The sequence below is a fragment of the Sardina pilchardus genome, chromosome 19 (genome assembly GCF_963854185.1).
Source record: "Sardina pilchardus chromosome 19, fSarPil1.1, whole genome shotgun sequence".
Taxonomy (NCBI): domain Eukaryota; kingdom Metazoa; phylum Chordata; class Actinopteri; order Clupeiformes; family Clupeidae; genus Sardina; species Sardina pilchardus.
In genome coordinates, this window is record NC_085012.1 from 4,226,686 (window position 1) to 4,241,847 (window position 15,162).

At 49.1% G+C, this 15,162-nt stretch overlaps 1 protein-coding gene across 1 annotated transcript in view; it reads right to left on the reverse strand.

Annotated features, from left to right (window-relative positions):
- Positions 1-4,260: 4,260 nt before the first annotated feature.
- The window catches only part of gpr158a (G protein-coupled receptor 158a), a 75,217-nt gene continuing 64,315 nt past the window's right edge, over positions 4,261-15,162 (reverse strand). The window contains exons 7-11 of the mRNA XM_062521881.1: positions 13,411-13,649; positions 11,173-11,311; positions 7,198-7,303; positions 6,937-7,083; positions 4,261-6,243 (exon numbers count right to left, since the gene is read on the reverse strand). Of these exons, the coding sequence (XP_062377865.1) occupies positions 4,261-6,243; positions 6,937-7,083; positions 7,198-7,303; positions 11,173-11,311; positions 13,411-13,649 (2,614 nt within the window). The remainder of the gene's footprint in view (positions 6,244-6,936; positions 7,084-7,197; positions 7,304-11,172; positions 11,312-13,410; positions 13,650-15,162) is intronic.

The following is a 15,162-nucleotide window of genomic DNA, read 5'->3' on the forward strand; positions in this document are numbered from 1 at the left end:
CTTTTAAAGCAAGCCTTCCTCTTGCTTAAGCTCGATTAGTGCAAGTAAACAAGCAAACCTGAAAGGTTGAGGTTAGGCTACTGGTGTACAGTATGTGTGGTGGTGGTGGTGGTGGTGGTGTGTGTGTGTGTGTGTGTGTGTGTGTGTGTGTGTGTGTGTGTGTGTGTGTGTGTGTGTGTGTGTGTGTGTGTGTGTGTGTGTGTGTGTGTGTGTGTGTGTGTGTGAGAGACACTGTCAGCGTCCAGACACTGAGCACTGTCCATTTACAGTGGTGCCAGGGCTGTACTGGCCAGACAGCACATTAAAAGTAAAAAATGATGACATAGCAGTACTTCCAAGAGGTTTTTGTTCTCATTCTCTTCTGGATTACATCCAGACACTTCAGTGCATTGAAGGTCAGTGCATGAAAAAAACATACACATACTCAAAATATGTTGATGCATTTGTTCTATTTGAACAAAATTTGATACAGATTTATAATGAAGAGCCATCAAGAGCTAGACTGTTCTGTTACACTACATAAGGTATCCGCATAAGAGCGACACAGCACTGGCATGAATGTGTCACGAACATTATAAACTAGTTATGTTTATGACATAACGCTTCTGTCACTGAGTGTCATTGGGTTTTTATCATGACAAGTTAGGGTTAAGGTTAGAGTTAGGGTTCATGTGTCACTAAGTGTCATTGTTTTTTAAGTATATATTTTTTGCCTTTATTAGTATAGGACAGTGAAGAGGTAGACAGGAAACAAGTGGGAGAGAGAGATGGGGTGGGATCGGGATATGACCGCAGGCCGGATCCGAACCTGGGTCCCCGTGGGCACTCGGACCTGTACATGGTACGGGCGCTGTGGCGCAGCAGGCCCGTGTCATTGGGTTTTTATCATGACAAGTTAGGGTTAAGGTTAGAGTTAGTTGTTCATGTGTCATGACAGTGTCATGTGTTCATGATGGTGTCATGACACTCTTATCTAGATATCCTCAAGTAAAGCACATTCTTTGTTAAAGAATGCCTAAGTAGTTTGATAGAAAAGCTAACACTGTATATTCTGACTAAATAAATGAAAGGGGAGACGGTTGGAGATCACTATTTGCTACAACGTTTTTCTCACTGCTTCGTCGACTTGGGAGATAATTTCACAAAGTTATGACAGGAGGAACAATCTTTTGATCTTTTCCAAGTGATATGATACAATTGTTGAAGTTTTGACAAATGTGTTTTAAAGAGGCTATTAAAAGTCAGGAAGACAAACATCTTACATCACCACTGAAATGACAAAATAATGCCAGACGTTTGAGTTTCATATAAATATTTATTGCAGAGGAGGTATTTTTATTTACATGCTATCACAATATAACACAATATAAATCTAACAAGTATCTCCATAGGTGAATGCTATAAGCTTGTCATAGAGCATTTATTATAACAAGCACAGATTACAGTGCGTTAAGGTACAGATTCACTCACTATACAACTCATAACAGTCCATAAAATATCAAAGTTTTATTTATTTTTTCTTAGTTCCATCGAGGGCAGTGAAACATCGGTCCTACTAATTTCTCGATATCATGCAAAAGCCACAAGAGCAATAAGGTAAGACATTACAGCATTACGTAATAGTATTCCCTCTCCACTGACGACTGGTCTACGGGAGACACCAGGCTCAAAGAGACAAGCTGAGCAAACAGAACTGCACAGAAAAAAAGGAACCAAATGAGGTGCACTCTGACGACGTTTCTCGCCGGGAAAGAGAGCGAAGGGGTTGGCTAGCTGTGGCGACGTGGTGAAATTGCAAGACACGCACACACACGCAAAATAAAAATGGACACGAACCTCAACAGAATGAATGGCCATGCGTGTTGCCATGTTGAGGTCTCATGAATGTCTAGTGTTTTACTCCACAGCTAGCTATCTCCATCTAATACCCCAACTTAGGATCCCAATCTGCTCCTGCATCATGCTACACTCTTCATATACATTATCCATATACATCGCACACGCACGCCCGATTGCAGCACGCACACACGCACACAACACACACACACACACACACACACACACACACACACACACACACACACACACACACACACACACACACACACACACACACACACACACACACACACACACACACAGTAGGGAAACAGTGTGCATACCTCGCAGTTCAGGGACATGCATCATGACACGGGATGATAGATAATGGCGTCTGCTTCATAAATATTGTGGCGATACATCAGCTCATCATAATGCATCTGGGCAGGACGACGGGCCTTTTCAGGCGCCAGGTCTGGGGCCAATAAACAAGTGCGTTGAGTTGACACACCTTGATACAGAGAGGCCAACACTAGGCTATTGTATGTGTTCAACATATTTCAAAGGTTGCTCAGAGGGAGGCAACTATGATTTTACATCCATTTATTTTATTCTTCAGCATGTCGAGCTAATGCCTGTATGTTTCATAAACCTCTTTGGCACGCAAATGAAAAATAACCTATAACGTTGTAAAGTATCCTTCAAACTGATGTTCATGAACTGAACGGGCACTTTTGACCCATGGATATGCCTGACAAAGATGGTTCATGAGATCATGACTTTTGAAAAAAGAGAGGCTCTCTTACTCCAGAGTGTAGCCAAATGAAGACATTCATCTGTGACACCATGAAAAACAGTGGAACAAGCAATGCCATAACACATCCAGGCCTTAGGGTCATGCTAACTGAAGTAAGCAACCACCGAAATCATGTGAACCATTGCCCATGCCAAACTGCACGAGGCCAAACAGTATCTTAAAAACAGTACGGTATTCTAAAACATTGGAACATGTCTGATAGATCACGGTGGAACTACGTGGGTGTTCGTACTAAAGGACATGTATTGGCTAAAAGAGATAAATGCTTCTCCAACAAAATTACCAAGCAAACTATACACAACAGTAGTTGTTACACTTGTAGTTTTTCTTTGTATGGAGTACACATTCCGACATTAAGTGAAATTCCTGGTTTGCACTGCCAGAACGGAGACAACACTCTGGTACTTTGGTGGAGCCTGTCTAATTTTCACAATTTGGAAAATATATGAGACTGTTATTCTTATTTTTAACATAAAAAATGACAGTTGCAATCCTTATGGAACACTTATTACAATTCAATATTCTAGACACTGTAGGAACATTCTCACTATACAGTATGTCCTTTGAGATCAGGATGGAATGCAATCACAAACATCTGTCATCTGATCTAGAACAAGAAGAAGTCGTGCACGGACAGAGGGGTCTGTTAGGGATATTTAGGAGGTAATCTTGCTCTGGACAATTAAACGACACCCACGATTGTGTCCTTTTTTGTTTTTAGAAAGATAAGCTACCTTAGGTCACACACAAAATGACGGGGGTATAAAACTCATTAGGCACAGACAGGAATACATCTCAGCAAACTTGGAAGCATCAGACACGTCTGAGACAAGTCAAATCTCTTCATGTGGCAGACGATCAACATGTGATCTCCACTGTCATTTTAACTAGAGTAAATGAAAGTGAAATAAAGAGAAAACCTTCCCTCCAAAATGGGCTTACTGGGGGGAATCGTAAAGTGCTACAAGCTAGCTATTAACCTAACCTCACAGGGCAAACCAACAAAAACAAATGTCATATTGTGATCTTGAATGTTTCTCTGTTAAAGATGTTTCCTGTGTTCTTTGGCATTTTCTTCAGAATTACTCTCAAACCTTAATCCGGCAAAATTAGACAAAAGAGGACATTTTGAATTGGTGCTGTCATTAACAACACCAACCGTGTCAGTGTTCTGATCAATTTCAACTTCAACCTCAGCACACTTACAGTGTGCAACCTTTTTCAAAAATAGGGTTACTCTGTTTGAGCTTTGGGGGCTCTCAAATTAAATGAAAAGGTAAAATATATGCAGTGAGTAGGCATGTTTTCTAAATTGCACATGAAAAGTTGCATAATTGTAACTGACAACAGTTTACCTTTAAGGACTCTGTAAATACTAGGTAAGAATCTGGAATGCTTGATGATTTTGTTGCTTTTTTGAAATTTTCTTTTTTTTTTTTATCCAAAACAAACTACAGACAAAATAAATCTTGGAAGTAAAGGCAACTTGTGCAACATATTTTTTTCTTCCATCAAGTCACCATAAGGTATAATAAAAGTTTATATTTCAGGGTCTTATATGGTGAAAAAGAAAAGCACATAACAAGGAACTATGGTATCTTTAAACTAGTCAGTCACGTCAAATGTCATGCTTTTTTCCCTGATGTCGGATCCTCAAAGTCCCACGGGCACACATCAGCCTTTTTGACATCAACTCTAGGACTTGGACTTTTCTGTTTTGTCACCGAGGGAACGGGACTTTTGTCGCTTCCTCTGCTGTCCGATGGCTCCTGAAAATCCCACGGACAAACATCTGCTTGTTTTCTGGCAGACCCGGACTGGCCACTTCTCCGCTTCTCCATCGCCACTTCCTCAGAGCTCTCTACGTCCCAAGGACACACCTCAGCCATTTTCGTTGGGCCTGTCTGCTTTTCTGTGGGTTTGCCCGAGGGCAGCTTGTCCTTGGCCTTCACTTTACTCTTGTCGTCATCGGTCTCCTTGGCCTTCTCTCGCTCCCTCTCAGCCTCTTTCTCCAGAGTTCTCATCGAAGAAGCCCCCTTTGTTTTCGTCGAGGACTCTTTTGTTTTAGAAACCTGAGCGAGGCTGGGCGTCTTTTCTGCGCCGGGAGACTTGGCCGGGAGAGTATCGTAGTCCCAGGGGCAAACATCCACCTTGGTGGCTGCTGGCTGAACCACAGCAGCGCTTTTCCCCTTGGCACTCTTCCCCTTGGCCTCCACAGAGGCGCTGCTTTTTACCTCCGCCGGTGCACTGCCTTTGCCCTTCACGTCAGTGGGAGTGGCACCTTTCCTTTTGCCGTCTGAAGGGCTGGCACTGCCCCGATCCCTGCCTTTGTCCGCCAACAGGGCAGCGTCTACGGACTTGGCGGGAGCGTCCTCGTAGTCCCACGGGCACACGTCTGCCTTCTGGGCTTTGGCAGTCTCGGCCGTGCCCGCGGGCCCAGAGGGTTGGCCCGAGGGAGCAGCAGGCCTTGACCCCTCCACCTGACTCTGGCTCTCGCTGGACTCCTCCCAGGGACAAACGTCTGCCCGCTCCGCCGACTTCGGGTTGGGCCTGCGGCTGCCGGCGGGGGACGGCTCTGAAGCCTTCTTCTTCTGCTGCTGCTGCTGCTGCTGTTGAGCCTTGGGGCCAGCCGTGCCTTTGCCATGGATGGTGGTGGTCTCGTCAGGGGCGATGGACACGTGCTTCTGGACCCTGTTCTCTGAGGGGGTGGGGAGATCTTCCAGCTCCCAGGGACACACCTCGGAGAGGTCGTACAGCTCCTTGACCTTGGCTGGGTCCATGCTGATGGAGGACTGGCTGCCAGTGGCCGGCTGCTTCATGATGCCCGTTTTGGTCGCTGGCTGCTTGTACTCCGCCGGCTGGCTGACCGTCGTCTTGGAGGAGTTGTCCAGCTTCTCTTCGGAGTCCCCGGGAGTCTTGGCCTCCTTCGGTTTCTGGTGGGCCTTCTTGGCAGCCTCTTCCACGCTTTGGGTCTTTGCGGTCAAGCCCAGGGTCTTTTCCTTGGCGCTGGCGATGACGCTCAGAGACTTCTGCAGCATAGAGGTCCTGGGGTGGAGGGGCTTCTTGTCAGCCGTCAGGTTATGCGCACTCGCTGACTTGCAGACCAGGGGCATGGATTCGGTCGACTCGCTGGTCGAGTCGATCTTCTCGGAGGACTTCTTCTTGACCAGTTTCTTGCCCATGAGGGTGTCGAGCAGCGAGCTCTCCGTGGTGGACGCCTCCATCTTGTCGGCGGCCGGGCCACTGGAGTCCTCGCTCTGGTCCCTCACGTGGTCGTAGCTGCTGTGCGACTTCTTCAGCGAGAACACCTTGCTGCGCAGCGACTCCTCCTTGACGGGCTTGGTGGCGGCGTGGGACGACGGGTCGAAGGGGTTCTTGCGGAGCGCACAGATGCTGTTGCGGTTACTGCCGCCGTGGTCGCCGCTGCCGTGCTCCTTGTCGTCACGGCTGCACTGACGCACCGTCTCCGGAATTTCGGTGATGCGTCTCATGAGGGAACGGCCGAGACCCTTCTTGCTACTGCGCTTCTTCTGCAGGTGAGGGTTGTTGGCCAGCATCTTCTTCCTCTTGTACACCTCCAGCTGAGAATACAGCTTCTTCAGCTCCTCCTGAGGTAAACAAACAAACAGGGCAGAGAGAAAATTGAAGAATAACATTTCAAAGAACCACGTAACACTCACTTAAATCAAATTGACTGTTTTGTTCATGTTAAAAGACAGGATACAAAAGGAGACAATGTACCACACAGACTTGCAGACATGCAGTTTCAGTTAGAACAAACAAATACAGACAAAATCTCGCAGACACACAGAGACATGACGTCTGACACAAATTAGAGACAGGACAGTCTGGGACAGTCATTTGTGAGTTGTGTTAGGGCTGAAACAGCCTCTGAATGTTAGTCATTTTTTTTCTGTTCTCTAACTTTTTATGGCAAAATAAAGTCAAAGCCACAAGACAAGGGGGTCGAGACAAGTCTTTTTCGGGCACAAGAAATACAAAGTTAAGAGACTTCTTCAGCTCTAACAGACAAACAGAAACCTCTGCTCACGTTGGTACGTTTTTCCCAAAGACTGTCGCAAGACCTTACGCCACAGCCATTAATAGAACTGAGCGGGCCCATTTCCTCTGGTGTCTGCAATACAAAACTGCCATTGCTCAGTATCTCTGGTACCGGTGACGGAAACAATTGATGACAATAAACTGTAAAGAGTGACTATGTAATACACGTATAAGTTCAGGTTATTTCAAGAGAAGGATGGGTGAGACAGGGCAGGTGGAGAGGGAGACCACTGACTGACCCGTATGTCCTCGGGGTCGAGGCTGTGCTCGCTCCACGCAGACGTGATACTGCTGTTGAGGTAGGATCCCGAGCGACCCATGTCCAGCTCGTCCTCGTAGGCCTCGGTGGCGATGTCGTCCGTCAGCTGCGTCCCCGCAAACAGGAACTGGAAATGTCAGGGCAGATGCAACAACGGTTGGCCAAAAAAACTAACACGCCCGGCGGTATCACAGGCTGACAGGTATGATAGAGCGAATGACAAGAGGCCAGATTGCTTTACCTTCGGGATGAGCAGGAGTCCCAAGGTGACCGTCACGGTCAGGTGTGTGTGCACGAAGAATAACATAAGCATCCAATCCGGATGCAGCTCGTGAGTAAGAGTGAACCTGCAGAAGGAGACAACACATACAGTAGCACAGCGGTCACTCGCTGCGGTTCATAGAATTTAGAATCATTTAAAAGAAAAGTTAGATCATGTTCTAGGGTCTGTTAGATGTCTCACTGGGGAACATTCTAGAGTCTCTGGCATAAGATCTTGAGAATGAGGCACAGCTCCACAGGTCTCTGAGGTAAATGGAGGCTTTAAAAACTTGGCTTTGGAATACAGCCATTTTGATGAAGAGCTCAGTGGTATATTTAGAAACGGGGAATTATGTGAGAGTTACTCATTTAGCCTGGCATGAATAATGTAATTTGGCATCATTAATCATACAAGTCAGTTAGGGGTGTGTGTATGTGTGTGTGTGTGTGTGTGTGTGTGTGTGTGTGTGTGTGTGTGTTTGAGTAGGTGGTGATGTGGTGTGTGTCTGTGTGTGTGCAGACCTATTAACATAAAGACATGTCAACACACCATACAATGTAAGCATCCATCATATGCTTTATTAATTTCCAGAAAGGTGTTGACAGCATTCTAAATGGTCTGCAGCCAAACAGAAGAAAGCTTGGCAGCAAAAGAGCGAAGGCAGAGGCGTTGAGCCCACGGAATCAGGGGGAGAAATGGAAAGAGGAGACAGGTCAATTTATGCGTCAGTCGTCCGTGGGATGGTGACATTCGGTTTCCTACAGTATGCTTCAAATGGTTTATCCAAGCTGCCCTGCTTCAGCTATCTATTTACATGCTGGGAAATTATCTTCACCTGGGCCTGCATCTGTGGCAGTGATCAAAACACACACACACACACACACACACACACACACGCATACGCATGCGCGCGCACACACACACACACACACACACACACACACACACACACACACACACACATTAAACTGCCTACATACAGTATACCGACTCCCACAGTTACTTGTTGGTTTGAATTATAGGTTATGGCACCTGGAACAAAGGTGGTTTGCATGCAAATAAAATACAGCATAATAAATATGCCAAAAAGGCGAAGGCAATTTATTTCTCTTTCTGCACCACCTGACGTTGACTTAAAAGGGACCCAGAGCGTTTAAGTCCAAAGTTTGGGCCGCACTCAGAGCCTCATAATTAGCATGTCTGGCTAAAGAAAGCCCCTGTGTTTCCACCATCTCCCAGGCTGATGCAGTTCATCAGTGAAGTTGAGGAACGCCTAATTGGTGTGGATAGCTAAAAAGCAGGCGATGGGGGTGGATGGGGTAGGGTGGAGGTGTGAGTGTGTGAGTGTGTGTGTGTGTGTGTGTGTGTGTGTGTGTGTGTGTGTGTGTGTGTGTGTGAGTGAGTAGAGGAGAACGTGGAGATAAAATAAAGAAGAGCTGGGCCCAGTCACATGCCTGCGCTGCTCTTTGAAGTGCTCCTCTCTTCATCTTTTATGGAGAGTTCAAACCGAGTTTCCTGTCTACAACGAGAGCTTAATCGCCCTGGCTCTACACACACACACACACACACACACACACACACACACACACACACACACACACACACACACACAGACACACACTCCACCCCCTCCTCAGGCACATAGCGTCTCCGCTCGGGTGGAGATGGCGGATGAAGCTTCCCCTCTCTCTCTTTCTCTCTCCGCACGGCACAGCATGGCACGGCCCAGCACCAGCCGTTATGGTCCGCCACCTCTCCTGCCCCTGCCCCTCTCCTGCCCCCGCTGCCCCTCTCCTGCCCCCCCTGCCCCTCTCCTGCCCCTCTCCTGCCCCCCCCTGCCCCTCTCCTGCCCCTCTCCTGCCCCTCTCCTACCCCCCCTGCCCCTCTCCTACTCCTCTCCTGCCCCCCCTGCCCCTCTCCTACTCCTCTCCTGCCCCCCCTGCCCCTCTCCTACTCCTCTCCTGCCCCCCCTGCCCCTCTCCTGCCTCTCCTACCCTTCTTCTGCCCCTCTCCTACCCCTTTTGCCCCCCTCTTCCCCCCTCCTGCTCCTCTCCTGCCCCCCTCCTGCCCCTCTCTGGTTTGTTTAGGCCTCTCCTGCCGTTACTTTTTATCAGCCTTCTACATTCAACCGGCGTAGCACACACAAAAACACTCTTAACAAATCACTCTTGGCCAATAGCATTGTAAACTCCATGATAGATAGATATACACTATATATGCCACATCCATGTGTGTGTGTGGGGAGCTGCCTGGGTTGGTTGGTGTTCTGGGAGGGAGGCCTGTTTCGTCTTCTGTTCCTTTGGCATTATCCAAAGCAATCACGGAGGAAGAGTGAGCAATCCGTGCAATCTGAGGTGAGACGCTGAACGCCTTCACACTATCTGAATAGCCTTGACCACTGCTGACCCCTCCATTCCTGCGGGGGCACCGAGGAATGAGAGAGATGAGATGGAAAAATAGAGAACGAGACGAGAGGTGGCGAAAGAGAGATGGAGAGAGCGAGAGAGGAGGAGGGAGGGAGAGGTGGGGGTGGCTAGGGGAACGTGGGAGCAAGAAACAGCGTGATAGAGAGGAAAAATAGAGAGAGAGAGAGAGAACGAGACGGAAAGACCAGGGGAGAGAGGTGAGGATAGAACGCTTTGTGACAAGTCCGAGCGCTACTTCCCCGGTGACAGGCTTTCAGCAGCTCCTGGACGAGACGGGACATGTGTTTGCGTTTCTATGGACAACGCTGTGCACTTACTTAAGCCCGGCGCCCACCAGGCACGCCGCTCAGTGGTGTTCGGCCATCTGGGCTTGACGCGCAGGATTTTAGAATCGTTTTCTATCTCTGTGCGGCTGCTGCGCGGCAGACGTTTCTAGTGGGCTTTGCTCCATTGAAAACAATGGAGTTCTAATTTGTTTATTGACGCGTGCGGCGCACCGCGTACGTGTGTGCTGGGTGCTGGCCTTTAGTCGGACACCACCCTGTGCAGTGGCCAAGTCAAGCACAGGCTACACCGCCAGAGAGACAAGCTTCACCCCCCCCCCCCCCCAATTCAGACTACGTATCAGTCAATAAAGCCACAGGAACAAGACACCATTGGCTGAACGGTGACGGCAACACTGAAAAATGACCCTGTTCAAAGCCATTAAACTGTAGTCAGTGGGAGCCCCTCCGCTGCAGTTTAATATCTAATTGAAATGTTGCCGCCGGTGGCTCAGAACACGCACGCCGTGTCAAAACATAAATCATCCTGACGCGGCTAATTGCAGGATAATCTGATGTGGACGGATTTTTCAATCGCGCCGCTTCCAGCTGGGAATGCGCTTCGGAGGCGTCGGGCGAAGCTGGCAATCCCTCACGAGTGTCGCTCGCACGTGTGTGTGTGTGTGTGTGGGAGGGCGAGTGGGCAACAGACCCGGGTGGCCGGGGGAGGTGTACAGCATTATGCCACAAAGAACAGCTGGAGGAATATGAGGCGCTATGAGGGTGTCATATCCAATTCTCTCTGCAGGTGTGACTCCTCAGGTAAATGGACCTCAGGTGATGTCTAAATTCCTCCTCCAGAATGATCCCCCACACATTTCAGTCATACATAACAACATGTTTAACTGCTTGTGCTGCTGGTTGGGGGCCAAACCCCTCAATGTCGTGAACACAACCACCTATGTAGACTATATATATAGTGTTATAGCACATGATAATGCACCACAACCACCATACTGATACTTAAACATGTTCACCAGCAGCAACAAAGAGATGCTGGGCTGTGTATAGTACCATGAGAAATATTCATTTGTTATTGTAAAACTGAATGAACTAAATTAAACTGAACAGATGTTTTAGGTATCCCCATGAGTCTTTTTTTTTTTTTTTTTTAATTCTGACCACTTTGATTTGTTCTACACGGAGGACAAAGATGGCTGAAAGTGTGCGTGCCTGCGTGCCGGCGTGGAGGCGGGGTCACTCACCGGACGACGTGGAAGATGACGGACAGGATCAGCTCGTTGTGGATGGCGATGGCCATGTAGCGCGGCTCGTGGAAGGCGGAGGGAACGGTCCGCACGGCGTAGCACAGGTAGATCCCCCACAGGAGAAACAGGAACTCCGCTGAGTGGAAAAGAGGGGAGCGGGATGAAAAGTGAGAAAGGATCACACACTCCTTATTCCTGTTCCCCAAACCCTCCTCTATAGTCAGGGCCAGCCTTCTGGGTGTGTGTGTGTGTCTTACATGAAACAACAACACATACACACACACCTTCCTTTACAGTCAGGACCTTCTGTGTGTGTGTCTCTCTAACAAAACGACAAAACAGACACACAAACCCTCCTTTATAGACAGGGCCAGCCTTCTGTGTGTGTGTCTCTCCAACAAAACAATAACACAGACACACACTCACAAAAAAACAGCATGATGTTAGAATCAAGACACTTGCAATAAATGCCGTTGACCTGACTGGTGTTGCCCATATTCCCCAGACGCCTGCCTTGACAGCCAATTGCAGGCGAAGTGCTGATGGCCGTGTGGGAAAAGCCGGAGCCCCGGTTTTATAGATTCATCCCCGCCGTGACATGCCTCCCCTATAGGATGCCTGCGTGCCCGCGGATGGCCTGCTTGACAGCAATAAACATCTGCTCTCGCAGGGCAGATCCGTCACCATTAGGGGGACGTTTACTGGGCCTGACGGTGTGGCTGCCATCGTTTCCAGATTTGACAGGGGGACCCGAGTGAGGATCGAGCGCCACAAACACATGCCGACTCCAATTACTACCAAGCAAAGTTACATTTGTCATGCATCTCAGTGTGTGTGTGTGTGTGTGTGTGTGTGTGTGTGTGTGAGTGCGTGTGCCACAACATCCCACATACTAACACTAAATCATACAAACCTGCACCCAATGACCACACAACATAAATATCAGTCTCAGACAATTCTCTCTCTCTCTCTCGCAAAATTGGAGAAGAGAGATTTGACCTGTTGAATTGGCTAGCAGAGGACTCTTAGCAAATGAGTGAGAGAGGCCTACAGTCAGATTATAAACTCCCTTCTTCTCCACCTACTGCTCCACACTTTCTACCAAAACCACTTGCTAAATCACTGTTCACACAGAACGATAAATATAACGATAACCATAAACAAATATTGCTCTCGTCATTATGAATGATCACATTCACACATTAACTGTAATGATAATGAATGATAAAAGTTAACAGCCAATCAGAACCCATCACATTTTATCTTTCACCTTAATTAACACAAGGAGAGATTTTTCTTATCGTTGGTCAGTGTGTACGCTTTTATCGTTATGGATATAGTTATCGTTATCGTCATTGTTCTTGGTGTTACTGCCCCTTAAGGCCTCAAGTGAGACACCCACCCACCCCATCATGTAGTCCAGAATTGGTCAGTGTGGACGCTTTTATCGTTATGGTTATTACCTCCGCCAAGGAGGTTATGTTTTCATCAGGGTTTGTTTGTTTGTCTGTCTGTCTGTCTGTCTGTTTGTTAGCAAGATAACTCAAAAAGCAATAGATGGATTTCAATGAAATTTTCAGGGAAGGTCAGACATGACCCAAGGAAAAAACGATTACATTTTGGGAGCGATACGTATCACCGTTGGGATTCCGGAGACGTGTTTTGCTTAGTGGTGTAATGGCATGATCTGAATAGTTTAGGTTCAAATGTATGACGACCTAGGAAGAACAATACACTGCGCTCTCAGAGTGCTTTTCTAGTGGATATTGTTATTGTTATGGTTATGGTTATGGTTATGGTTATGGTTATAGTTATAGTTATAGTTATAGTTATAGTTATAGTTACAGTTATAGTTATCGTTATCATTATCATTATCGTTCTTGATGATGTGAATGCCCCTTAAGGTTTGGAGTAGGACACCCACCCATGGCCATCATTTAGTCCTTATCAGTGATCAGTGTGTACGCTTTTATCGTTAGAGTTGTAGTTAGAGTTATTGCTATCTCTATCATCATTGCTATTATTATCATTATCGTTAGCGTTCTTGGTGTGAATGCCCCTTAAGGCCTGCAGCGGGACACCCACCCACGGCCATCATGTAGTCCTTATCAGTGATCAGTGTGTACGCTTTTATCGTTTTTACGTTTTATCGTGCTATCTCTATCGTCATTGCTATCATATATCGTTAGCGTTCTTGGTGTGAATGTCCCTTAAGGCCTGCAGCGGGACACCCACCCACGGCCATCATGTAGTCCCAGCGGTCCAGCAGACACATGCTGAACTGCAGCCCCTCGGGGGTGTAGCCCACGGCGATGAGGGGCAGCCTGCGGTCCAGGTTCTGGCAGACGGCGGCGGTCCAGGCCACCAGGAACCAGCACACCACCAGCAGGATGATCCCCAGCAGACGCAGCACGCGCCAGCTCGTCATGTACGGGATCCGCTGCGCCGTGCGGGACAGGAACACCTTCAGAACCCTGCAGACAGAGAGAGAGAGAGAGAGAGAGAGAGAGAGAGAGAGAGAGAGAGAGAGAGAGAGAGAGAGAGAAAAAGAAGGGGGAAGGAGAGGAAGAGAGTGGGACGGAGGGTGAGACAGAGGGAGAGAGAGAGAGAGAGGGGGGGGAGAAGGAGAGGAAGAGAGTGGGACGGAGGGTGAGAGAGAGAGAGAGAGAAGAGGGGAGAAGGAGAGGGAGAGGGAGAAAGACAGAGAGAAGAGAGAGAGAGGGAGGGAGGGTGAGAGGAAGGAGGGAAAGAGAGACAGAGAGAAGAGAGAGAGAAGGAGAGGAAGAGCGAGGGATGGAGGGAGTGAGGTAGGAAGGAAAGAGAAGGCTCATCATCAGTGTTATGTTGCTGTCCTCCTTATCCCCGTCTCATTCCAGTCATCACCCTCACCAGCAGGCTGTCAGCATCAGCACATACTGTAGCATCAGCTGTGACCACGCTACTCGCTATCACCTGGAACCACATTAGCTCACCACGCTAACATGCCCACCCACACCCCCATCACCACCCACATCCCCATCAGCACCCCCATCACCACCCACACCCCCATCATAACGGACAGCACCACCCACACCCCCATCACCACCCACACCCCCATCATAACGGACAGCACCACCCACACCCCCATCACCACCCCCATCACCACCCCCATCACCACCCACACCCCCATCATAACGGACAGCACCACTCACACCCCCATCACCACCCCCATCACCATCACCACCACCACCCCCATCACCACCCACATCCCCATCACCACCCCCATCACCACCCCCACCCCCATCACCACCACCACCCCCATCACCACCCACATCCCCATCACCACCACCACCCCCATCACCACCCACACCCACACCCCCATCACCACCCCCATCACCACCCCCACCCCCATCACCATCACCACCCCCATCACCACCCCCACCCCCATCACCACCACCACCCCCATCACCACCCACACCCCCATCACCACCCCCATCACCACCCCCACCCCCATCACCACCCCCATCACCACCCCCACCCCCATCACCACCCCCACCCCCATCACCACCCCCACCCCCATCACCACCACCACCCCCATCACCACCCCCATCCCCATCACCACCCCCATCACCACCCCCACCCCCATCACCACCCACACTCCCATCACCACCCCCACCCCCATCACCACCACCACCCCCATCACCACCCACATCACCACCCACACTCCCATCACCACCCCATCACCACCCACACCCCCATCACCACCCCCATCATGTGTGTGTGTGTGTGTGTGGGTGACATGTGGTGGGCTAGGGGGTGGGAGGGTGGTGGGACATCGCATCGTCCATCCATCCTGGCCCATGAGGTAGTTAAATGACATCACGACACCCCAGGGCCAGATGACCAATGCAGCGGTGTGTGTGCGGGCCGTGGCGGACAATGGCCGCCCGTTGCAGAGATTGATTCCTTATGGCTCGTCCGTCCTTGACCATCTTTGTGTCGTGACGA